Source organism: Cricetulus griseus, chromosome 4 (genome assembly GCF_003668045.3).
Source record: "Cricetulus griseus strain 17A/GY chromosome 4, alternate assembly CriGri-PICRH-1.0, whole genome shotgun sequence".
Classification (NCBI taxonomy): Eukaryota; Metazoa; Chordata; class Mammalia; order Rodentia; family Cricetidae; genus Cricetulus; species Cricetulus griseus.
In genome coordinates, this window is record NC_048597.1 from 113,758,338 (window position 1) to 113,782,690 (window position 24,353).

The window sequence follows — 24,353 nt, forward strand, 5'->3', positions numbered from 1 at the left end:
CTGGAGTTACAGGCAGCTGTGAGCCACCATGTGGGTGCTAGAAACCAAACCCTGGTTCTCTGCAGGAGGGGCCAATGCTCTTAACCACTGAGTCATCTCTCCAGCCCCAGTTTTACCTTTTTAGCATATACTGGGTTTAATGGCGGGCTTCACTGTGACACCTTCAAATAGAATGTATTTTGATCACACACCTCCATCACTGTTTCCCGCCCACTTCTACTGAGCCCCTGATTCTTTGCAATTAGTCCCCCTTCTTTCATGTCTTTTCTTTTTTGGGGGATGGGGAAGTGACCTAATGAGTTGCATTAGAGTTGCTCATAGATGCCAGAAGATAATTCCCTAACTTCAGGATTATAAGAACAGCCACTTGTTTCACTTAAAACTATTTTTTATATTCATTTCTTTAGAGAGAGAGAGAGAGAGAGAGAGAGAGAGAGAGAGAGAGAGAGAGTGTATGTATGTGTGTGTGTGTAAATCAGAGGACAGCTTACAGGAGTTGGTTCTTTTCTTCCACCATGTGGGAGCTGGGAATGGAACTCAAGTTGTTAGGTTTGATGGCAAGTGACTTTACCTGACGTGCCATCTTGGCAGCCTCTGGTTTTCGTAAAGTGGGTTCTGAGGGACTGATCTTAGTTTCTCATGTTTCAGGTACCTGGGCATTCTAGGCCAAAATAAACTCACTTAATGACTGTAGATTGAAACCTCTGGAACTGTGAGCTAAGATCAATCTTTCCCCACTTAGGTTGTTTATGTTGGATATTTTGTTAGAGCAACAAAAAAGCTAACTAAAACAACCAGGTTGTTACAACAGAGGCTGCCATTTAGTGTGGCAGCCTACTCACCCTTGGACTCGAACGGTGTGTGAATGCTCCGTGCCACAGCCTGGTGGGCCATGAGGGGGGTCGATGGAGACAGACAGGCCTCGTTTGCCGTGAGCAGAGGCTGGGATGGACACTAGGGTAACTGTATGGGGGAGGTGGGAGCCAGGTGAGTCAGGCAGGATGTGTTCAATCACTGGAGTTACCACAGTCTGGTAGTAGCAGTGCCCACTAGGAAGGCCATCGGCAGTGCAGATCCAAAACAGAGGGGAAGAAAAGCACATCAGGGAGAAGTCAGTCATGCCTCTCTACAGCAGCCTGTTCCCACCGGCTCCCAGCAGAGAGGTGGAGCTCAGGACAGCACTGGGCATGTCCAGTTGTCTTCAGCCCTCCCTACTCTTCGTCTCAAGTTATTATGGTTAATTTTTTTTTTTTTTTGGTTTTTCGAGACAGGGTTTCTCTGTGTAGCTCTGGAGACCAGGCTGGCCTCGAACGCACAGAGATCCGCCTGCCTCTGCCTCCTGAGTGCTGGGATTAAAGGCATGCGCCACCAACGCCTGGCAAAAATTTTATTTTTCAAAATTTCATTTATTTATATATGTGTTAGGTCACGTATATGTGTGCCAATTTGTGTGTGTGTGTGCACTCACACATAGGGTTTAAAGGACAATGTGCAGGAATCAGCTCTCTCCTTTTATCATGTGAGTTCTGGGGATGGAACTTAGGTCATTAGGCCTGGCAGCAAGCACCTTTACCCATTGAGCCATCTCGCTGGCCCCATTCTGGCTGTCTACTCTGTGATATTGTTAGATGGCCAAGATAAGGCCACAGGCCCTTGGGGATATATCTCATTTGGGAGGAAGTCATTAAAAACCCATTTGGGATCAGGTTCTGTTGTTCTCAAATCCAGCCTTGTTGGTGTTTCATAAGAAAGAATTTGTCTGGTTTTTGTCCCTGGCTCTGGGGACAAAGACACCAAGTCCTTGGAACAGGGGGATCTTTGTTATTATGAGCCCCTTGGAGGATGCTTGAGTCTATGCAAATGAGATGGGTCAGATCAGGGCTGGTCCCACAAAGACCAACCATGACTGAAGGCTTGGGGCTTCCAGCCAGCCTGGTTCCCCAGGAGCAGGCTAGAGACAGAGTTTAATCATGTGGCCAGATGACTTATAAGGAACCCTCAATGAAATGCTGGACTTCAGTACGGCACCCCAGTTAGTAAACATAAGATGGGCTGGAGGAGAGATGGGAGGCACCCTTACTTGGTGGTTTCTGGGCACTGAGTCCCATTTGTAATGCAACTGTGAGCCAGAACAGTACACTTTGAGTTCTGTGAGTCATTTAGTAAATTATCAAACTTGGGGTCAATGGATTGGAAGCCAGCTGCTTTAAGTGTGTGAGGGCCCTGAGGGCGCCTGAGTGTGCACTGGTGTCTGGAGCAGGAACAGACATGCTGGTGATGGTATCTGTAGCTGGTAAAGTCTGTGCCAGCTCTGTGGCTAGAGCCAGAACCACACAGCAGAGGCAGAAAGAAGGGAGCTAGTATTGGGGGCACTTTGGTTTCTGTCATTTTCTTTCTTTCTTTCTTTCTTTCTTTCTTTCTTTCTTTCTTTTTTTTTTTTTTTTTTGTATTGAGAATTGAACCTAGAGCCTTACATATGACATGGAAGCTCTCACTGGAATAATTCTAGGCAGGATCTCTACCACTGAGCTACACCTCCTGCTCTCTTTACTTCTTGAGACTGGGTCTTACTAAGTTGCCCAGACTGGCTAATCCTCTTGCATTAGCCTCCTGAAGAGCTGCTGGGGTGACAGGCATTGGAATTTTTGCCATTTCTACATGGTAGCAGGGAGCTACAGCACTTGCCCTCTTATTTTACCATGTGGAAATAAAAGCCTGAGAAGCCTTGGTGACAGGGGCAGGCCCTTAGGCTGGAAGAAGCCCACAGTACTCACTCACCAGTACAGCTTCGAGTGCTCCACCAGTGTGTAGGTGTCCCCATCACCGATGAAGGTTCCACAGGTGAGGCAGATGAAGCACTCGGGGTGGTACTTCAGCTCCCCAGCCACCTGTAAGTGGGAGGACACAACACAGTTTAGTGGTACCTGAAGTCCCCACACCTACTCTTCTCCTTTCAAAGGAGAAGCAGGGCAGCCTGGACAATCTGCTGGACAGAGGACCAAAGGAATTGAACAGATGTACAAATGGGCTCAGAACACACAGGGTACAATGGCAGGGAGAGAATACAAGCTCACCTCAAGAGGTGGACAGGTAGGGGAAGGTGGCTCACCATGACCAGCCCTTTGGTGATGTGTTCGGAGCACCCATGGCAAGACTCGCCATAGCGGGCCCAGTAGTCCTTCTTGCAGAAGAGCTGTCCATCCTTCTCATAGTACTGGTGTGAAAGGGAGGCGCTACACTCACAACACCTGGGTGGAGAGGGGAGGGGCTGAGGATGGCCACACTCACTCACGGTACAGCTTTACCCTTGGGTGTATGCCTGCTTGTCTGTATGTTCATCCTGTGTGTACTGTGCCTGCGGAGGCCAAAGGAGGACACCAGACACCTGCTAGGGTATATACCTGGGAACTCTGCAAAAGCAGCAAGTATTCTTGACACTGGAGCCATCTCTCTAGTCCCCATATATAGGTATTTATCTTTGGATGTTGCTTTTAAAAAACTGAAATAAAATAGAGGCTGGAGTTGTATTTCTGTTGGTGGAGAGCTTGCCTAGCATGCATAAGGCCCTGTCTCAAAAAAAAAAAAAAAAAAAAAAGCCAGACAGTGGTGGTGCATACCTATAATCCCAGCACTGGAGAGACATAGGCAGAGGCAGGCAGATCTCTGAGTTCGAGGCCAGCCTGGTGTACAGAGGTTCAGTACACAGGGAAACCCTGTCTTGAAAACCCAAAGAAAAAAGAAAAAAAGAAAACCTACATGAAAGGTAGCTGGGTGTGGAGTCATAGATAGACCTGTCATTTCTGCAGCTGGGAGGCTGGGGAGGTAAGATCTTGAGTTGCACTTAGCATGGGCTATACAGTGAGACCCTGTCTCAAACAAACACACAAGCACAAAGAAATATATTGGGTTAGTGGAACTTACCTGTCATCCCAGCACTCAAGACACAGTAGCAGGAAGATTAGGAGTTCAAGGTCATAGTTAGGTTACATACTCTATATTGAGTTCCAGGCCAGAATGGGACATGAAATACTATCTTGAAAGTAAAAGGAGGGACTGGAGAGATGGTTCAGAGTACTGGCTGCTCTTCCAGAGGACCTAAGTTTGATTGCTAGCACTAAGGTGGTGGCTCACAAGCATCTGTAACACCAGTTTCAGGGGATCTGACATCCTCTTCTGGCCTTTGTAGATACTAGGCATACACATATGTGTGAGTAAAACACTCATACACACAAAATAGACACTAAGACAATTAAAGGAAAGGAATGTGAGTTTGAGGCCAGCCTGGGCTACATGACAAGTTCCAGACCAGGCTGGAATTCATAGTAAGACCCTTTCTCTAATTTAATTAATAAATTAAAAAAAAAAACTTAAAAAGTAGAAGAAAAATAAGAACAACCAAAATTTTAAAAAGGTGTATTTGTGAATGTAAGTAACCTATTTTGAGGTCCAGAGCTTAGACTGTGAGACCAGGAATAGAACTGGATCCCTAATCTGTTTTTTAAAAAACTATTACTAGTGGCTGGGTACAGTTGTGCAAACCTTTGATCTCACTATTTGGAGGCAGAGGCAGATGGATCTCTGAGTTTGAGGTCAGCCTGGTCTATACAGCCTGTCCCCGGACAGTCAGGGTTACATGGTAAGACTCCACTTACCCAAAATGTAAGTGTGTGCAGGGTACGAGCCTCAGTATATGCAGAAGCCATAGGATGACTCTGAAGAATCAGTTCTCCCCTTGGACTCTTACATAAGTTCTGGGGCTTGAACTCAGTTAATCAGGCTTGTGGGATAAGCTTCTTTACCAGCTGAGCCATCTAGCTGCTTCACCTCTACAGCTTTTTACTCTTTTGGTTTCTGGAGTCAGGGCTTCTCCGTATAGCCCTGGCTGTCCTAAAACTTTCCATGTAGATCATGTGTGACTTGAACTCACAGAGATCTGCCTGCTTCTTCCTCCTTAGCACTGGGATTAAAGGTGTTGCCGAGCCCAGCTAGCTCCCTCCACAGCTTTCCAGTGCACAGCCTGTACAACTATCCACTGCTGTTCTGCCTAGATGGCCTGGAGGGTCTGGCTCACCTGCCTTAGAGGTGAGAACAGCTTCTAATCCAGGCCCCCCTGCTTTTATGCAAAGAAAATGGTTCAGCAGCCAGATGGATGGAGGAACAGAGGCTGGGAACATGGACAGCATGAAGCAGGCCACAGGCCTCACTAATGGGCCAGTTGGCTTCCTCTAGCAGTGCAGGGGTCTATAACTATTTAGAGTTGGGAGACCTGAACATCAGCACCTTCCTACTTCAGCATGTGGGAGGTAGAGGCTGGTGGGTCTATGTGCACTCAAGACCAGCTTGCAGGTCAGTCGAGGCACTGGGGAAATACCAGCTCAAAACAAAGGGGAAACAACAACAACAACAACAGCAAAAACCAAATTCCTCCAGGGCAACTTGCTCAAGTTCCCACCAATGAGCACAGGCTATTCTGTCTCATTAAGGTATGAAGTAGGTACTGGGCTCAGGATGTAGAGCCAGGTTGCTGCCAGTGAAGATGTAGGATGCTGTAGTTTCCCAAAGCTCAGCAGCCCTCAGGTCTTCGTGAGAACACCCAGGGATTAGCTCAGTTCTTGCCACCACCTACCATTAAATCCATGTCCCTGTCCTCCCGCAAGAAACCAGCCCAGGGTCATCAAAGCCAGTGGTCCATCTTAGCCTAAGAGACAACCAGGGGGCTGAAGGGCAGAGGGAGAGAGAGGGTGTCTGTCGGTAAACTAGGTGCCTGGCCTCTCCTGGCCCAAGCATCTTGGTGGGATTGGGACTCTTCTGTGAGCCTGTGGGGATCTGGAGAGCTGACCCTAGGGTTCTGTGTGCCTAGATATGCCTTGGCCAGAATGCACACCCAAGTAGAGAACAGGCTGCACATGCAGCTGGCTCTGCTTATGGGTCACATGGGGCCCAGAGGAGCTGGGCTGTTCTGGGGACCAGTGCAGGAGAGAATAGGTGGGTGAGACTGTTCACTCCCCTCCCCCAACACCAGTGGCCTGCTAGAACAGGAACTGAGAACAGGACAGGGAGGAGAACCATGTAATAGCTTGTGGGACACTGTTCCTTTAAGAAGATCCAGTTTGTTTCCCATTGTCTGGGTCTGCAGGGAGGGGCTCAGGCCAGGGAGCACGAAATGTCAGAATTCAGTTGTAAGTAGGCGGGGTGTACTCAGAAAAGGGGCCTGATGAGGTGTCCCTGGGGGAGTCAGACAGCAGAGGAAGAGAGGCTGGGTGCAGGGAAGGAGTCATGATGTTATGCCTACTGTCCCAACTCCTCTGGCAACAGTCCAGGCAGACTCCAATAGGGGAGGGACTTTGTACTGCTGGGAGACTGGGGCAGGGAGAGGAGGCTCTGAATATAGGCCCCAGTACACCCCTCCTAGGGTCTCTAAACCTAACAGAAGATGGCACAGGAAGGATCCCAAAGTGCACAGAGGCAGCAGGGATCCTGTCCTTTCAGAAAGGCCCCCAGTCCTACACTATCAGTGACTTGCTTCCTGTCCCACGCCTGGGTCACAGGAGTGTCACCGAGGTCTGCCCATCACTCCCCAGTGTCACGCTGCAGGAAGCAGGGGCTCTGCGTGCCTGCTCTCCCTATGGGTGTGGGCTCAGGAGCAGCTACATCCCACCCTGGGAGAGAAAGCTCTTAAGTTTCATCTAGAAGGAAACTCCCCGGCTGGCTCCTCCTCCACCCACTCATTCATCACAGACAGCGGCAGCCGCAGAGCAAGCTGACCATGACTTGCTCACAAGCTCTGCTCAGTACATCCCCTACCAGGTCACTGCTTCCTTCAAGTCTCTTGCACACAGCCACACAGCAGCAGCACTACAGACTCTGCAGATGTACCCTCAGGAGGGGTCTGATCCCACACAGCACTGCTTAGGCACCTCCCACCCCATCACCCCTGCCCCTGGCCTTCACTCTCTATGGAAAGAGGGTCTCACATAGCACAGGCTGGCCTTGAACTCACTATGTACAAGAGGATGACCTTGAACTACTGATCCCACTTCTACCACATGAGTGCTGGGGATGAAACTCCACGCTAGGCAGGCAAGCACTCTACTGACTGAGCTATATCTCCAACCTGACTCTGAGTTCTCCACCTTCCACCTCTACCTTTTCAGTGCCGGGATGGCAGTCTCTGTTTAGACTGGTTAAAGCTTCACTTAGGCTCAGGATGTGGGCTCACACAATGGCGTGGTGGCTGGCCCTGGGCTTCAGAAGACATTTGCTGACAGAAGGCACAAAGGAGCTTCTGACCTGTCTGGCCTCTTAATCCTCAGTCCACATCCCAGCAGGAACAGGAGAAGGAGCCACCAGTTTGCTTCCCCACAAAGCATGTTGAGATGGGCTGGGCATGTGGCTCAGTCAGTAGGGTCTTGCTTCACAATCAGAAAGCCCCAGGGTTCCATCTCCAGCATCAAGTAACAGTGGAGGTGGTGGTCAATGCCTGTAATTCCAGGACTTGGGTGTGGAGGCAGGAGGAACAGGAGTTTGAGGTCATTCTGGCCTACCTGGCCAATTTGAGATCAGCTTGGGATACATGAGAGCCTATCTCCAAAAAAATGCCCTCCATGTCAAGACAGGTAGGTACATTAGGTAGCAGAGCTGGCCTAGGCCCAACCACGTAGAACTCCTAAGGAAACTGTCCCCTGGTTTTCTTTAGCAGAGCCAGGCAGGAGAGGAGAGGACCCTGGGGAGAGAATAGGTGTGGGGCTCTGTGGCAAGGGAGGCTGGGCTAAGTGTCACAGTGACAGGTATGAGGTTTCTCCCTCCTCATTCCAGGACACCAGGCGGAAAGAGTGAGCAGTTGGGAGGCCAGGATCACTGGGAGAAGGTACCAGATGATTCAAAAGCTCAGCAATGGTCTGTTTCCCCCCAGCTGGTAGACCTGATTAGAGTTTCAGTTCTGCCCCACAACAGCCATACCCGGATGGGCCTGTTCTTTAGTCCCCTCCACCTCCAGCTCCAGCCTCTCTAAGCCAGGGACCGGGGACAGGTGGGGAAGGGGCTTTCCACTTACTTAGCCCCATGGAGGCAGCGGATTCTTCTCAGGGCCACGGCAGGCAGCATCCTCTGCAGCTATGGCAGGAGGCTCTGGAGGCCTGGAGGAGCCCATGGGTGGCCTGGCCAGAGCTTCCCCATCCTGCTGCAGGGACTCAGGATTGGAGGCTGTGGGCTGTGTGGCCACACCATGGGGAGGAGGCAGCAGTGTGGGTGAGGAAGGCCTCTTTCTCAGTCTGTGACAGGAAGTAGCCAAAGTGCTTTCTGCTTGGGCTTTGGCGGAGGGAGAGAGAGAGAGGTCTAGCTCTAATCAGGCAGGAGTCAGCAAGGAGTGGTCTCCACTCTGACTATAGGTAGGGAAGGATCTAGGTTCTGACTATAGGTAGGGAGTTGGAAAAGGAGGGTCTAGGTTAGGACTACAGGCAGGGAGGTGAGGAGGAGGGGTCTAGGCTATGACCCCAAGTAAAGGGAGAAGGGACCTAGGTTCTGACTAAGAAAGAAGGTGGAAAGGGAGGGCATAAGGCTCTGACCCCCACAGCCCTGGCAGAGAAGGTGGGAAGGGCTCTGACTACAGGCAGGGAGAAGGGACATAGGCACTGACACCGACTAGGGAGGCAGAGAGGGATCTAAACTCCTAGTTCTCTCTATCTGGGGAAAGGTATCCTGTGTGCTCCTTGGCCTCTTCCTAGACAAAGGCTTCTCTAGGGACACAGTAAGCACCAGAGCAGCTGCCTCTTCCGGTGCTGTCCCCAAGGGAACAGAGGCCAACTTCCCATGGTTAGTGCAGTCTCCTTGAATGAGAGCTTTTTCCCAGCTGAGCTACACCACCAACTCATTCACTCACTATCCCTTGCTCAGGGCTACCCCACCCAGCCTCCAGGGACATTGATTACCCAGGAATTGTGCACTGAAGGCTTCTGGGGAAAGGACCCTGCAGGCATGGCTTACAGAAGCAGCAGCTGGCCCCGGAAGCCTGGATCACTGACTTGGTTCTAATCTTCTGAGAGGATCCTGGGCAACGACAAACCCCAGTGCTAATGAATGTTCTTATGCCCTGTGCTGTCTACAGAGAGCATCTTCAGATAACATGTGTCCTGGCTCAGCAGGGTATCTGTCACAGCATCTAAGGCCTTCCCTGGTACAGCACCCTGGGATTTCCTCCAGGTCAGGGGCAGAGACAGTGCTCAGACCACAGAACTCAGGTTAAGATGCACGGTCAGGAAACCTTCTGCAGGTTCCTCCAGTTCCCCTTGGACCAGTGGTTCTCAATCTTCCTAATGCTGTGACCCTTTAATACAATTCCTCATGTTGTGGTGACCCCCAACTATAAAATTATTTTCATTGCTACTTTATAACTGTCATTTTTCTACTGTTATGAATCAGAATTTAAATATCTGATATGCAGGATATGTGATATGTGACCCCCAAAGGGGGCTGTGACCCATGGGTTGAGAACCACTGCATTGATGCAGCTGGAAGGCTAGGATACAGTACAGTGATAGAGTTTTTGCCTGGTATTCATGAGGCCCTGGGTTCAGTCACTCCTTCCCAAATTAAAAACAAAACAAAACAAAACAAAAAAAACAGAAAAACTATTTATTGTAAACAAATAAAAAAATTTCCTCTCAGTGCTGGGGAATAATCATGCTAGGTAAGTGATGTATCCATCACTGGGGGACTGCCCCAGATGCTCCCTGCCCCCTTATATAAACATTAGTGGTTAGAGATTTAGCAGAGGGCTTGCCTAGCAAGCCGGAGGCTCTGGGTCTGATCCCTAGCACCAGGGGGAAAGCTAAACAAAACAAAAGGCTGGATGATCCTACAGCAGCCCCACTGTGTGTTAGCCCTGCCATGTGCTTGCTGGTTCCCAGTCATGTTCACCACATCCCACCTCAGCGCCTGTGGACATGCTGAGTTCCTCCCTTGCTTCCTTCTACTCTGGGCTTAACTGTCACCTTGGAATGCTATCTCTGGTCTCTGACACTACACTGTTCTCCCCTCTGGTTTTCCTGCTAGAAGGCAGGAGGAGCCTGTGTCTGGGAGGGGCAGGACAGAGTCATGAGGACATGGGTTACATAGTGCAGGCTTCATGGTCAGCCCACATGGGAGCCTTGGACACATAGGTGAACTCTGTACCTGTTTCCTCATCAGTCAAACTGCTTCAGTACACAGCACTTGACTTTCAGGTTGTCCTTAGGGGGGCTGTATAGGACAGGTGCTTGGAAGCAGCTGACTCAGGGACCCCCTGGGGATTCTACCTGGAAGGGAAGGGCATGCAGAAAGGCAAGGAAAGCAGGGAGTGTGGTAATTCATGTGGTACCTCATGGCTGAGAAGTGGGCTGTCCAGTCTTGTCACACAGCCCCTCCTGCTACAGCAGCTTTTTCTTTTTTTTAAGATTTATTTATTATGTATACAGTATTCTGCCTGTCTGCAGCCTGAAGGCCAGAAGAAGGTGCCAGATCTCATTACAGATGGTTGTGAGCCACCATGTGGTCGCTGGGAATTGAACTCAGGACCTCTGGAAGCACAGTCAGTACTTCTAACTCCTGAGCATCTATCCAGGCCCTGCTATAGCAGCTTTAATGAAGGCAAAGGGAAGAAAGGTTTCAATGTCACTAAGAGGTTCATGTCACTGGCAATGGAACCTCAGGTGTCCTTAGGCTCGTTGCGTATCAGCCATGTGCCTAGGGCTGCTGTGATCTTTCTCTGGGCTGTTTTCCTAACTGTCATGGGGAGGGCACTGTCACTTTTATCCAGTTATGATGGGTAAGCACACATGGCCTGGGACAGGGATGGAGGCTCTGATGACAAATGGGAGGGTGAGGAGGGATCCAGGTTGGGACTATAGGCAGGGAGGTGTGGAGTAAGGATCTAGACTTTGTAGGCAAGGAAGCAAGGGCAGGAGGATCTAGGCTGCTTATAGGCAGGTAGGGATCTAGGCTCTGACTGGGTGAGGAGGTAGGGAAGGCAGGGTTAGGGCTCTGAATATGATTTGGAAGCCCTGGGTCACACTGCCTGTGGGCCCTTCCTCATTATGGGGTCTTTGTGTCCCTCCACATCAGAGACAGCTGAACATGCTTTCTGCCAGCTGGGTCTCACCCCTCTCTTGGTGTTATGGAGTAGGCCATCCAAGGCCAGGGACCTGGCAGTCTGGCATTGCCTCACTCCAGTGCTGCAACATAGGGGGGCTAACCTTGGGGTTTTCTCATACCTTCCTTCCCTGCCAGTCACAGGGCCCCATTGTTGATTCCTTTTGGCCCCATTGCAAATCTAATGCTACCAACACAACAGGCATAACTAGACTGCCCCTGAACTCTGCTGACAAGAGACACCCTCTCCCCAGTGCAGAGCTGCTGCTCATCGGCACCCTTAAAGAGCCCATTAAACTCTGCAGAGATACATAACATGTAAGAGATAGGCAGATGTCACCTCAAGCAGTGACAGCCTCCACTGAAGTGCTTGCTATGGCTGAATTCCTATTTCTTATATGAAAAAAGGCAAATATTACACCTTGAATAGTTATGGTACAGGCTGGATTAATACTAAAGAATGCTTGAGGACTGGAGAGATGGCTCAGTGGGCAAATGCCTGCCTTGCAAGCATGAGGACCCTGAGTTCAGATCCCCAGCACCCATGTAAAGTTGGGAACAATGGTGTACAACTGTAGCCCCAGTGTGGACGGGTGGACGCAGGCGGACCTTAGGGACTCACTGGCTAGCCAATCTATCTAAAATGTCAAGCTCTAGGTTCAGAGAGAGACCCTATCTCAAAAACTAAGGTGGAAGACTGGCAAGATGGCTCAGCAGGTAAAAGCAGCTGCTACCAAGCCTGACAACCTGAGTGATTCTTAAAGACATGGCAGGAAGGGAACAGATTCCCACAGCTAACCTCTGACAAGTTACACACACACACACACACACACACACACACACACACACACACAGAGAGAGAGAGAGAGAGAGAGAGAGAGAGAGAGAGAGAGAGAGAGAGAGAGAGAGAGAGAGAACAAGAAAGTGTATGGTGTGCTAGGAGTGGCGGTACAAACCTGTAATCCTAGCACTGGGTACAAGGACCCAAATTTGAGGCCAGGTGTAGGCTACATATCAAGATTGTCTCAAAAATACAAGGGCTGGGGGTCGAGCTTGGTGGAGAAGGAAGGAAGGAAGGAAGGAAGGAAGGAAGGAAGAAAGGAAGAAAGGAAAGAAGGAAGGAAGGAAGAAAGGAAAAAGAATGCATACTTGATGGTGGGTGATATACTACTACTAAAACAGCTTCAGATGTTTGAGATCTCAAGTGTTTGGGATTTTGGATTGTAGAATATTTGCATATGTACAATTTGGGTCCAAGTCTAAAAAACAGTCAATTAATTTATGTTTCAGACAGTACTTACCTACATATCCTGAAGGAAATTTTACATAATGTTCTTTGTTAGAGATTTATTTTTAATTGTGTATGTGTGTATATGCACATGAGTATAGTACATATAAAAGCCAAAAGAGGGCACTGGATTCCCTGGAGCTGGTGGTTGTGAGCTGCTTAACTCAGGATAGGTGCTGGGGATCAAACTGGTCCTCTGCAAGAGCAGCAAGCACTCTTTAACTGCTAAGCCACCTCTCCAGCCCATTCTACAATATTTTCTTCTTTCTTTTTCTTTTTTGAAACAGAATTTTTCTGTGTAGCCATGGCTGTCCTTGCTGGACCAGGCTGGCCTCAAACTCACAGAGATCCACCTGTCTCTGCCTCTTGAGTGCTGGGATTAAAGGTATGCGTTACCACAACCCACCTCATTATACAGTATTTTTAATCTGCAGCTATTTTAAAGTGTGCCTGTGTTTTGATTATAGCCTGTCTTAATAGATCTGGAACTTTCCCCTGGTGGCATAATGTTGACATTTATATCTTGGGGAGTTTTTTTAAAATTCTGAGACAGTGTCTTGCGTAGTCTAGATTGGTATTGAACTCACTATGTTCTGAAGATGACCTTGAACTCCTGAGTCTCCTGTCTCCACCTCAAGTGTTCTGAACTATAAGCATGCAATCATGCCTGTTTTATGCTGTGTTGAGATTGACCCCAGAACCTTGTGCATGCTAAGCAAGCACTTTCAAATTGACCTTCAGTCCCAGCCCTGATTTGGGAGCATCTGGGATTAAGGATGTACAATTTGTGTTTCCTTTTTTTGCTTTGAGTCTGTATGCAGGAATGTACTCATGCTTGTATATATGTATGTAAGTGGAGGTCCTAGGTCAAGCCCAGGTGTTGTTCCTTGGGAGCTATCTACTTTGTTTCCCGAGACAGGGTCTATCACTGGGACATGGATCTGGCTGATCAGGTTGTCTGGCTGACAAGTGAGCCCCAAGGATTTGCTTGTCTCCACCTATTGTGCAAGAGTTTCCTCAGAGATTGAAACATTCTGTCCTGCCGGGCGTTGGTGGCGCATGCCTTTAATCCCAGCACTTGGGAGGCAAAGGCAGGTGGATCTCTGTGAGTTCGAGGCCAGCCTGGTCTCCAGAGCAAGTGGCAGGATAGGCTCCAGAAAAGCTACACAGAGAAACCCTGTCTTGAAAAACAAAACAAAAAAACAAAACAAAAAAAACCTCAAAACATTCTGTCCTTCAGGAAACACCTTAAGCATGAAGGTAAACAATTCAAAATAGCTCCAGGAAGTCCCTGAAACTGAACAGATTCACTATCCCCTGCCTCTTCCCCAGTAAGCAATAAAAGCTGAGTCCTTCTCAGAAGAGTAGAGCCAAGCAGAAAAGAGGACTCTCAGACATGCAAACCAGCTGCCTGGAAAGAGGTTAAGACCAACTAAGGACACCTGGAAAGGGCTCTCCCACCTGATGACCCTAGGCCGTGCAGTGTGCTCTAGGTTCCCAGCTTTGAGAGCTGTCACTCATGCTGGGCTTGGGTGATGCAGCTGCTCCTGTAACCCTTCACCCATATTTTCCTGTAAATAACTCTAATAAACTCATTGGTTCACCAAGGTGGACTTTGGGGGTATCAGTGTTTGTTCTGTCGTGGGTTTCCTATCTGTGGTGAGTAGAAATGAGTGCTGCCTCTCCCCAGGAAAAATTTTGTCACACAACACTCGTCTCCCAGTGCTGGTATTACAGATGTACACTCTTTTATCTGTAGGTTTTGGGGATCAAACTCAGGTCCCCAGGCAAGTGCTTTAGCAGTTGAGTTGACTCCCCAGCCGCATACCAGCCCTTCCTTATTAGAGATCCTCCCTCCTCAATCAGTATCCTAAGTCAGGCTTCTGATCAGACCCCTGAACTACTGTGACAGTCTTGTCCTGCCAAGTTGTGCCATCTGCCCACTGAAATGACAATCTTCAAAAAACAGCATGCTCCAGCTGTCTGCTGCTTCTCTATTGTCTTCAGAAGGGCCCAATTCTGGCATTCGATGCCCACACCAACTCAGTCTCCACTTGGTCTCCTAACTGTGTCCCTTGCCTCACCCTTTTCACTGCCAATATTCCCCACAGCCTTGTCTCCCTTTTGTGTGTCAAGATCCCCTTGTGATCTTCCCTGAGAGACCTTCTTCTGAGCATATACTTTGAATTCCTGGATGTGTTGCCTGCCTTTTTTCTGGCTTCAGAGCGGGCACTGTGTATTCCTATTGCTTCCTGATCCTGCAACTTGACACAGAAACACAAACCTCTCTGTGCCCCAATTTTTCTTTGGGAGATACAACTAGTATCTAACTATTATAGTGGGAATTTGTTCTGCCAATAGTTTTGGGGTATTGGTTTTAGGGCGTGGCTTCTGTGTGCGCATGTGATCCCTTTTAAGGAAGAGGAGGGGTCTCTTCTCTCTCTCGAGTGGTGGTCTGAGACCTGATCACAACATCCTGCACTTCACTTCCAGGACAGAAGACCTTGATGGCTTTTTTTTGTTTGTATTTTTGAGATAGGGTTTCTCTGTGTAGCTCTGGAGACCAGGCTGGCCGTGAACTCAGAGATCCACCTGCCTCTGCCTCCTGAGTGCTGGGATTAAAGGTGTGCGCCACTAACGCCCAGCCCTTGGTGGCTCTTTACCTTCAATGTGTGAGTGTTGCCCAAATAAATATTTGATATTCTTTTATTTGGTGTTCCTTAATCCTTGGACTTCCTTAATCTGCCCGAAAACTATGCAAAAAGTGTTCAGAATCCTGTTACAAAAGGACACCTTCGTTTTTTTTCTGTCTGAGACAGGGTCTTCATGTAGCTCAGGCTGGCCTTGAACTTAGGATGTAGCACAAGGTTGCCTTGAATAGCTTTCCTCTTTGCTTCTTGGGATGGTCCTAGTGGGACACTGGGCCAACTCTGGGTGCTCACTTCTTTACGGAGTCTTTGACCACAGCCATGTTCTGTGTGCAGCAGGAGGCCAGGGCTGTTTACACTGGCTGACACATCTTCACAGCCACTTATAGCCTAGGGACAGTGGCTAGTATTCCACTGAGAGCTGGCGTATCTTTCCCCTCCCCTGAGTAGGAAAGTTCAGGGAGGCTAGGGCATGTTGCCCTAGTCCTCCTCTCCTGGCTGTTCCCTCTCTACTATGAGTTCCTCGTGGTGAATTCCACCAGTCTCAGACTGAAAAAAATCACATCTGATGGCTGGGGAGATGGCTCAGGTGGTAAAGTGATGTGTCCATAAAAAAAGCTGGACACATCAGTGCGCATCTGTAACTCTAGCCCTGAGGTTAGAGGGGGCAATGTGGACATGAGAGGATTCCTGGATCAGTGAACTCCAGATTCAGTCAGAGACCCTGACTCAAAAAATACAGTGGAGGGCAACAGAGGAACCCACCTGCTACCTACCTCTGGCTCCCACATACATGTATGTGCACCTGCACACACACACACACACACATACACACAACTACACCTGAACATGATGTAGTTGGACTTTTTTCCTTTAGTATTCCATAAACAATGTAGTGTAACTACTGACATAGTATATACATTACCTTAAATACAAGTCATCTAAGGAGCATTTTGTTTGTTTAAGACAGAGTCTCATGTAGCCCAGGCTGGCCTTGAACTCACTACACAGCTGAGGAGGAGCTTGAATCTCTAATCTTCCTGCTTCCATCTCAAGTTCTGGGCTTACAGACATGTAATACCATGTCGGGTTTATGCTGGGGATCAAACCTAGGGCTTCATGCATGCTAGGCAAGCACTCTATCAACTGATATATCATCAGCTCTGAAGCAGGATTTAAAGTCTACTAGACAAGCTGAGGGACAGTGGCATGTAACTGTAGATATTGGGGAAGCCGAGGCAGGTGAACTGCTTGAGCCCAGGAGTTCTAACCAGCCTGGACAAAAGAAAAGACCCCATTTAAAACACACACACACACACACACACACACACACACACACACACACACACACACACAGAGTGAGTGTTTAGGGAGATAGTTGAGTGGCAAGGGTATTTGCTGGGGAACCCTGACAACTGGAGCTTGATTCCTGGAACCCATATAAAAAGCTAGATACAGTGGCAAGCATCAATAATCTCAGCACTCCTATTTCCAGACGGGAGGAGGAAACAGGAGAATCATCTGGAAGCTCTCAGACCTGCTAGCCTGAATTAGCTGCACAGTGCCAGACCCAGCCACAACAAGGTGGAAGGTGAGAACTGACTCTCAAAATCTGTCCTCCAACCTCCATCCACTCACATGCCCCCCCAATATAACAACAACAAAACATACATACCACAGAACACATAAGCTCCTTGTTTTAAGAAAGAGAAACTGAGGCAGAGGACCCACTAGAGTACCAGGAGAAACATCCAGGTCACAGGCAGGCCTTGCTGAGGGCACCCATCCTTTGGTCAGCCTTACCTGAAGCAGTCTGCATGCCAGTCAGCGTTCAGGGCCTGGAGGTACTGGCCGTCATAGATCTTCTGGCCACAGCTTGCACATACAGGCAACTCGCTTCCTGCTTGGGGTAGAAACCAAGTCAGAAGTCATACTTAAGGCTGGAGGTCCAGCCTGCCCTGGTCACCCCAGGCAGACTTAGCACTCACACACTGAACCTTTCTATTCAGGATGAGTGCTCACTCTGCCAAGCGAGAGGATAAAGGAGGAATCTGAGAGTCCTGCTTGGACACTAAGTTGCCAAGCCTCTCTGGACCCATCTAGAACATGTAGAGGAGGACTGAGGTGCTCCCTTTAGAGACAGCAAGTATAAATGGGGAGAAAGAAAACAAGCTGGAGGGTGGCACTCTCGTGACAGCCTCTTCTGCCTGCCTGCCTCGGAAAAAGTGTTGAAAGGGGCAAAGACTGGCAGAGCTGGACTGGTCCACCTTAGGCTAGAAGTGGCAGGGTAGGAAACCTAAAGGTGATAATCTGAGTTGAACCACGATAAGGGGCCAGGACTTCTATGCCAGGCACTCTGACAAGTCCTTAAGGCAGACACTATACATGCTTAGTCATCCCCAGGACCTTGCACCCCTGGAGCTGGTGGGCTCTGCAAAATGGCCTCGGCCTGTTTTTCTTCATTCTACAGACTCTGAAACCTCAGCTCAAGAGAGGGGACCTCTCCTCATGGCACACAGCCAGGTTCCAAAGCCTTCACCTCTGTAAGTACCCAAACACCCAAAGTAGTGTGTTGTAAGTGCCTATGGGCCTATGCCCCCAACAGGGCTTCATGGGTGTGAGTGGGAGGCAGAACAGGGCTGGAGAGGTCAGAACCTGTCTTTGACCAGATGAGCCTAGTTGGGGGCTTTAGAAAGAAACCTAGGGGAGATCCCAGACTCTGACCCAAGTCAAGGGAATCTCAGAGGCCTCTGAACCCCAACTGTAGTGCGGCTCTAAGCCTGGGGCCTTCTCAGTGAGGCAGGACTCTAGTTTCTAGCCAGGATTCTAGCCAAGACTGATTAAATAAATACTAGAATACTAGGATTGGTGCAAGGAAAACGGAGGTCATGGTACAACGGTAGTGGCGGTGGTATACTCTGCAGTATTCTGTCACAGTGTGTATAGCTCTCCGGTGCCTCCCTCCCACCAGTCCCCCAGTTCACCCAGTCCTGAACTGCATAGATGGGGAAACTGAGGCCCCAGGGTTTTAGTGAGTGGTTCAAGGTCAGAGAGCCCCGCAAACGAGAGTCTGCGTCTCTGATCCAGGGTTGCTGTCGTTTAGCTTCCCCGGTCAGGCTGGATCAAAGGGTGCCCCCCCCCAGGAGAGCGAGGACCAGGGTGGAACAGAGAACTAGGGACTAAGGTAGGTGCTGGATGAACAGTAACCTGGGAGATGTGTGAGGAGGGGAACGGGTATGAGACGAGAGGCTTCCTCCATCCGCAAGAGAACAGCTCATCCCGGGGCCAAGCAACGGAGAAAGGATGGAAGGGAGGGTGACAGAGAATGGCCTGCGGCTTTCGGAAGGACAGGCACTTCCCTAGGAGACAGGGGCGCGGCCTTGCCACTCCCGGGTCCCCTCAGATACTCCCGGTTCCCCTCCCCCGACCCCCAGCCCAGCGCACCTTCCTCTCCCATACGTTCTTCCCTCCAGGTGCAACAAAGTAGCGTCAACCTCATGCACTCGGCGGGGGGCGGGGACCGCCGGCAACCGGCGGGGCACAGGAGAGCTGGGGCCGGGCCCGCGAGCTCGCCCGCCGCCGGCCCGGGAAGGCGGGAGGCGGGGAGCGCGGGGCCGGAGCCGAGCGCTTCGCTCCGGGTTCGGCGATGCCGCCGTGCTGCACTCCCACGCCGGGCTTGGGGACACCGGCTCCACGAAGCCGCCGCCTGAGGAGCGCGGAGGGGCGGGCCGGGGCGGGCCTGCGAGCTGCGGTAGGGGCGGGGCGCGTGCGACGCGGCCGGCTGGAACTGCCCCTGCGCGGCTCCGCCCCCGGAATAGCCACGCCCCTCAGGGACAAACCCACTCTCCGCAGGCTGACAAGGGGGCTGCGGGTTGGAACTGTCACTGCGCAGCTCCACCCCGGGCCTTGATAACCACGCCCCTCAAACGATAATCCCGCCCCGGGGCGGTAACCACGTCTTCTCAGCCGCAGCCACGCCCTCTGCAGGCCAGCAAGGAGTCTGTCAGCAGCGGCTTTGGCGTAATTGTCCCTTCTCGGCGTGTCCTCTTTTAGGAGGAAGCCACGCCCCCTCAATGGAAGCCACGCCCTCTAAGGATCAGCGGGGCCTGCAAGCCCCGGAAAGGGTGGAGCTGAAGTGTGAAGCTGCCTTTGCGAGGCTCCTCCCCTTCGGCGGAAGCCACGCCCCTCTACGGCGGCAGTTTCGTCCTCTGCAGCACCGCTGGGGCTGCAGAGCCTGCCCTCCCACGGCCATCACAGGACCCGCCTTAACTCCGCCCCTTTCTCCCCCTCCTTTTCTGTCTTTCATTCATTATCTGCTCTTCTTGGGCGCTCCATGGCCGGGCTGTGAACACGGATGGACGGCCCAGCGGGTTACCTTGGAGAAGGCGCCTTCCTATACAATCCTCCGGGAGCCTCTCTGGTCCATCCCACTGGAGTTAATCACCTAGGACTGGATGGTGGCCTTGTGCACCCTGAGGATGCTGGGGCGGGAGACGTCAGTTGGGTCGGAGGCAGGGTGGACAAGATAGAAATGTATTATATAGCTTAACCGATAGAGTGCTTGCCTAGTACTCTCCAAGCCCGGGTTTCATCTTCTGCACCACATAAATCCAGCATAGGGTGCACATCTATAATCAACCCCAGGACTCTGGACGTGGAGATGGAAGGATCAGAAACTCAAGACCAAAACAAAACAGGGAAACTATGGACTTGAGGACAAAAGAGCCCCTTATCTCAGATTCTTATTGAAACCTTTCTTCAGCTGAGACTCAAGAATTCCAACACAATTAAGACCATTTGCTTAAGGGCTGTCTATCCTGATTGTAAATGCACCATTTTATAGGAGTCTCTCCAGAATACTCCTTTCCAATAAAATGACATGTTCTAAACACCTTGTACAGACCTATTAGCATCCAAGGCACCTCCAGAACCAGCCATATGATTTCACTTATTAAAAAGAAAAGTCTGGCAGGGTTTGGTAGCACAGGCTTTTTTGATTCCTCAAGAGGCACAAGCGAGAAGATTTCCGTGAACTGAAGGGCAGCCTAGTCTGTATAGGGAGTTCCAGGACAGCCCAGAGCTACATGGAAACACCCTGTCTCAAAACCAAAGAAACAAAACAACAAACAATAGTCTGGCTGATGAGGCATTCCTATAATTCTGGTATTTGAGAGTTAGAGAATCAAGGGTTCGAGGACAACCTCAGCTTTGTAACAAGTTCGAGGGCAACCTGGGCTATATGAAACTGTGTTTCAAGGAACCAAAAATAAAAGAGAGAAAACCACGTTTTCTTAGCAACTCTTTGATATGTAATGAGAGACACCCAAGTGCTGCATATTTCTACTCTAAGACAATTGCCACTGAAGACCCCCTTCAGAAACCCCTTGAGAAAGTTTGCACTTGGTATATCTTAATCTTTACTGGAGCGGCTCTCTTTCAACCCTAGTCTTAGTTAGGGTTACTGTTGCTGTAATGAAACACCATGACCAAAAGCAAATTAGGAGGAAAGGGTTTATTTGGCTTACTTTTCCATATCACTGCTCATTATTAGAGGAAGTCAGGGCAGGAACTCAAGCAGGGCAGTAACTGGAGGCAGTAGCTGATGAAAAGGCTATGGAGAGGTACTGTTTAATGGCTCGCTCCTCATAGCTTGCTCAGCCTGCTTTCTTTCTTTTTTAAGATTTTATTTATTTATTATGTATATAACATTCTGCTTCCATTTATATCTGCACACTAGAGGAGGGCACCAGATCTCATAATGGATGGTTGTGAGCCACCATGTGGTTGCTGGGAATTGAACTCAGGACCTCTGGAAGAACAGTCAGTGCTCTTAACCTCTGAGCCATCTCTCCAGCCCCTCAACCTGCTTTCTTATAGAACCCAAGACCACCAGCCCAGGGATGTCACCAGCCACCTACAGCCCAATCTTATGGAGGCATTTTCTCAATTGAGTTCCCTCTTCTCAGATGACTCTAGTCTGTGTCAAGTTGACATAAATATAGCCAATACAACCCCATGCTTAAAGTGGGTGAAAACTGTCTTTTAATTAACTGTGACTCTTTTCAAAGCCCACAACCATGTTCCTACAAGTGTTTTATATTTTCCCTGTGCACCTATTCTAAGTTTTTTTATTTTAAATTTTAAATATTAAATTGTTACATTGTGTGTGCGTGCGTGCGTGCGTGCGTGCGTGCGTGCGTGCGTGCGTGTGTGTGTGTGTGTGTGTGTGTGTGTGTGTGTGTATGACATTGATGGAGATCAGAGGGCAACTTTCAGGAGTTGGTTCTATCTTTCCTCTACATGGGTCCTGGAGATTGAACTCAGGTTGTTGGGTTTGGCATCAACCAAATGCCTCCTGAGCCATTTCTCACCAGGCCCTAATTTAAAATATTTCCCTTCTTTCTTTCTGGTGTGTGTGTGTGTGTGTGTGTGTGTGTGTGTGTGTGTACAACCACATACGTGTAGGTGTGCACATGCCATGGTGTGCACATGGAGGTCAGAGAGCAAATCCTACTATGAGGGCTCCTGGGGGTCAAACTCAGGCTGTTAGTCTTGGAGGCAAGCTCCTTTACCCATGTAGTCAACTCATTCGTCCTCTATTTTGATTTTGTTGAACTCCAATGGTGCTTCATACTGGCTTGAACTGAAATCCACTATGCACTGAAGTCACCAATCTTAGTTTTGTCTGACTTGAGGTCTCTGAAAAGAATGTGTCAGCCTGCTGCTGTTGACAGTGTAGAGCTGCCTGCCAGTGCTTGACACGCCCTCTTCTGACATCTACAGTGAGCACAGGTTTGGGAGAAAGGCCTGACACCCATCTAACACTGACCCTCTTAAACTATACAGGGCATTCATATGCAGGATTTGGGGGAGGGGCACCATCTCCCAAGCTGTCACAGTGTGCTCAGAGCCAACACTGGGCAGGTCAAGGCCGGGGGTGGGGGTGAGGGGCAGCTGAAGACGGTTTTGACTGAATCAAGTGATCAAAGGTATTAGCCTGTTTGACCCAGCGCTTGGAAGTCAGAGCACTCTGCATGGATGTGGACAATTTTAGATTGCTAGACAGAGGTAGGGGCAGCCCTGTCACCTAGTGAAGTGTCCCAAGGAGGCACAGGGTCTAAGAGGCTGTACAACTACCCTTGACAGGAGCTGATGCACAGATGGCTCAGTCAGCAAAGCTAAGCATACCTGGGGCCTACTGGCCAGCCAGTTTAGCTAAATTGGTGAACTCCAGGTTCAATGAGAGGCCCTGACTCAGAAATAATAAATAAATCAAATTGAAAAAGTGGAGAGTTATTGAGAAAGACATTTGACATCAACCTCTGATCTCTCTGTGTGTGGGAATGCACACAAGCACACACACAGACACATTTGTACACACATGCACACACAGACACACAGATGAAAGCACACACACAACACACACACAGATACATGCACACACATTTGCACACACATGCACAGACATTTAGGAATACATGCATGTATACACATGCACACGCGCACACACACACACACACACTCACACACGCACACACATGCACGCACACACATGCACACACACACATGCACATACCCATTGGCCTTTGGTTTACGTGTCACTTTCCTGTAGGGTATGATATCAGATCTTAGGGTCGGGAGAGATACCTTAGTGGCTAAGACCACTTGCTGCTCTTGCAGAGGACTGGAGTTTGGTTCCCCAGCATCCAATTTGGGTGCCTCCCAAAAGCCTATAACTCCAGCCTTAGGGGATCTGACTTCCTCTTCTTATCTCCATACCCATACATACAGACATGCAGAAATACACATAACAACAACAACAACAAATACATATCTTAGCAGTAAACAAAAGGTGCACTTTTTGTTTAGTATCAACTTATGTAATTTAAACATTTTTATTTTATAATGAAATATTATTTATTATTGTGTATGTGTATGCATGGTGTGTTTCAGTGGAGAGCTGCGCTACTGCATGCCCGGGGAGGCCAGAGGACAACCTTAAGGTCAGGTTTTTGCCTTCCACCATTATGTGGGTTCCAGGGATTGAACTCAGGTTGCTGGGCTGGAAATCAAGCACATTCACTTACCAAAGCCTCCCACTGGCCCTGTTCTATTTCATTGAGACAGGGTCTCATGGAGCCCAGGCTGGCCTCAAACTCTTTACATAACTGAGGATGATCTTGCGCTTCTGGTCCTCCTGCCTCCCCCCCCCCCGAATGTCAGGATTGCAGGTGTGGGCCACCTGTGTCCAGTCACTGTAAATCTTCCCTGTGTCCTTGTCTGGTTTGGGTATTAGGGCAATGCCAGCATCTGCAAATGGGTTTGGAGGTATTCCATCTTCGTTATCTATTTATTTATTTTTTGGAAGAGCCTCAGAAGTATGTGTGTGAAGTCTTCACATTTGGCAGAATTCTCCACCGAAGCCATCTGCGCCTGGGCTTTTCCTTGTTGGAATTTTTGAGGCTGATTCACTCCTTACTCACCATTGTCTATAGCTTTTAGTAAGTTGTGTGTTTGCAGAAATGCACTTATTTTTATCTAGATTTTCCCATTTGTTGGCCTACAGTTTTTCTACTTCCTTACAAAAAGACTCTTCTATGCTTTTCTTCTTCTTCTACTGGCTACGTTAGAGAAGAAACTTGAGAGTTTGGGGGACGCTAGGAGTATTATATTAGTTTTTCATCACTCTGACAGACTGCCTGTCAGAAGCAATCTAAGCAGAGAAGGATTTCTTTTGGATCATGGTTTGTGGGGATACGGTCTGTCATGATGGGGAAACCATGGCAGATGTAGTGACTTAATTCATGGTGGCTGGAATATAGGGAAGCTGGTCACATGATGACAACGGACAGAAAGCAAATATGAGATTGGAAGCAAGCCCCAGGGTATAGACCCTAAGGCCATTCTCTAGTGTCACATGCCTACTAGCTAGGCCCTAGCTCTCAGAGATTCCACAATCACCCAAAACAATGCTTCCACCTGGGATTACAGGTGCCTTCTTGCCTTCCATGTCTCATTACTCTGCTGGCCATGGTGGTTGCCGAGACCTCCCCACAAAGGCCCACACTGACAAGGATGGTGTTGCACTGAAGCTGTATCCCTGGGACTCCCTGCACAACTTTGGTGGACCAGCAAACAGAAAGTGGCTAGGAAGTGGGGCCAGGCTATAAAATCTGCCCCCAGTGACCAAATTCCTCCAGCAACATTCCCCTTTTAAAAAGTTCTACAGCCAGGCTGGACAGTGGTGGCACACACCTTTAACCCCAGCATTCTGGAGACAGAGGCAGGTGGAT

The 24,353-nt window shown here is 49.4% G+C and overlaps 1 protein-coding gene across 3 annotated transcripts in view; it reads right to left on the reverse strand.

Moving 5' to 3' along the window:
• The window catches only part of Limk1 (LIM domain kinase 1), a 32,742-nt gene extending 13,966 nt beyond the window's left edge, over positions 1-18,776 (reverse strand). Inside the window, exons 1-5 of one of the 3 annotated variants that reach the window (XM_027416152.2) lie at positions 18,505-18,776; positions 16,864-16,960; positions 3,110-3,248; positions 2,779-2,888; positions 843-1,049 (exon numbers count right to left, since the gene is read on the reverse strand). In XM_027416152.2, coding sequence (XP_027271953.1) covers positions 843-1,049; positions 2,779-2,888; positions 3,110-3,248; positions 16,864-16,960; positions 18,505-18,559 — 608 coding nt within the window. In that variant the 5' untranslated portion in view covers positions 18,560-18,776. Of the gene's footprint in view, positions 1-842; positions 1,050-2,778; positions 2,889-3,109; positions 3,249-8,053; positions 8,190-16,863; positions 16,964-18,504 lie in introns of those variants that run through there. The other 2 variants (XM_027416151.2, XM_027416153.2) reach the window with 2 other exon arrangements.
• Positions 18,777-24,353: the final 5,577 nt, after the last annotated feature.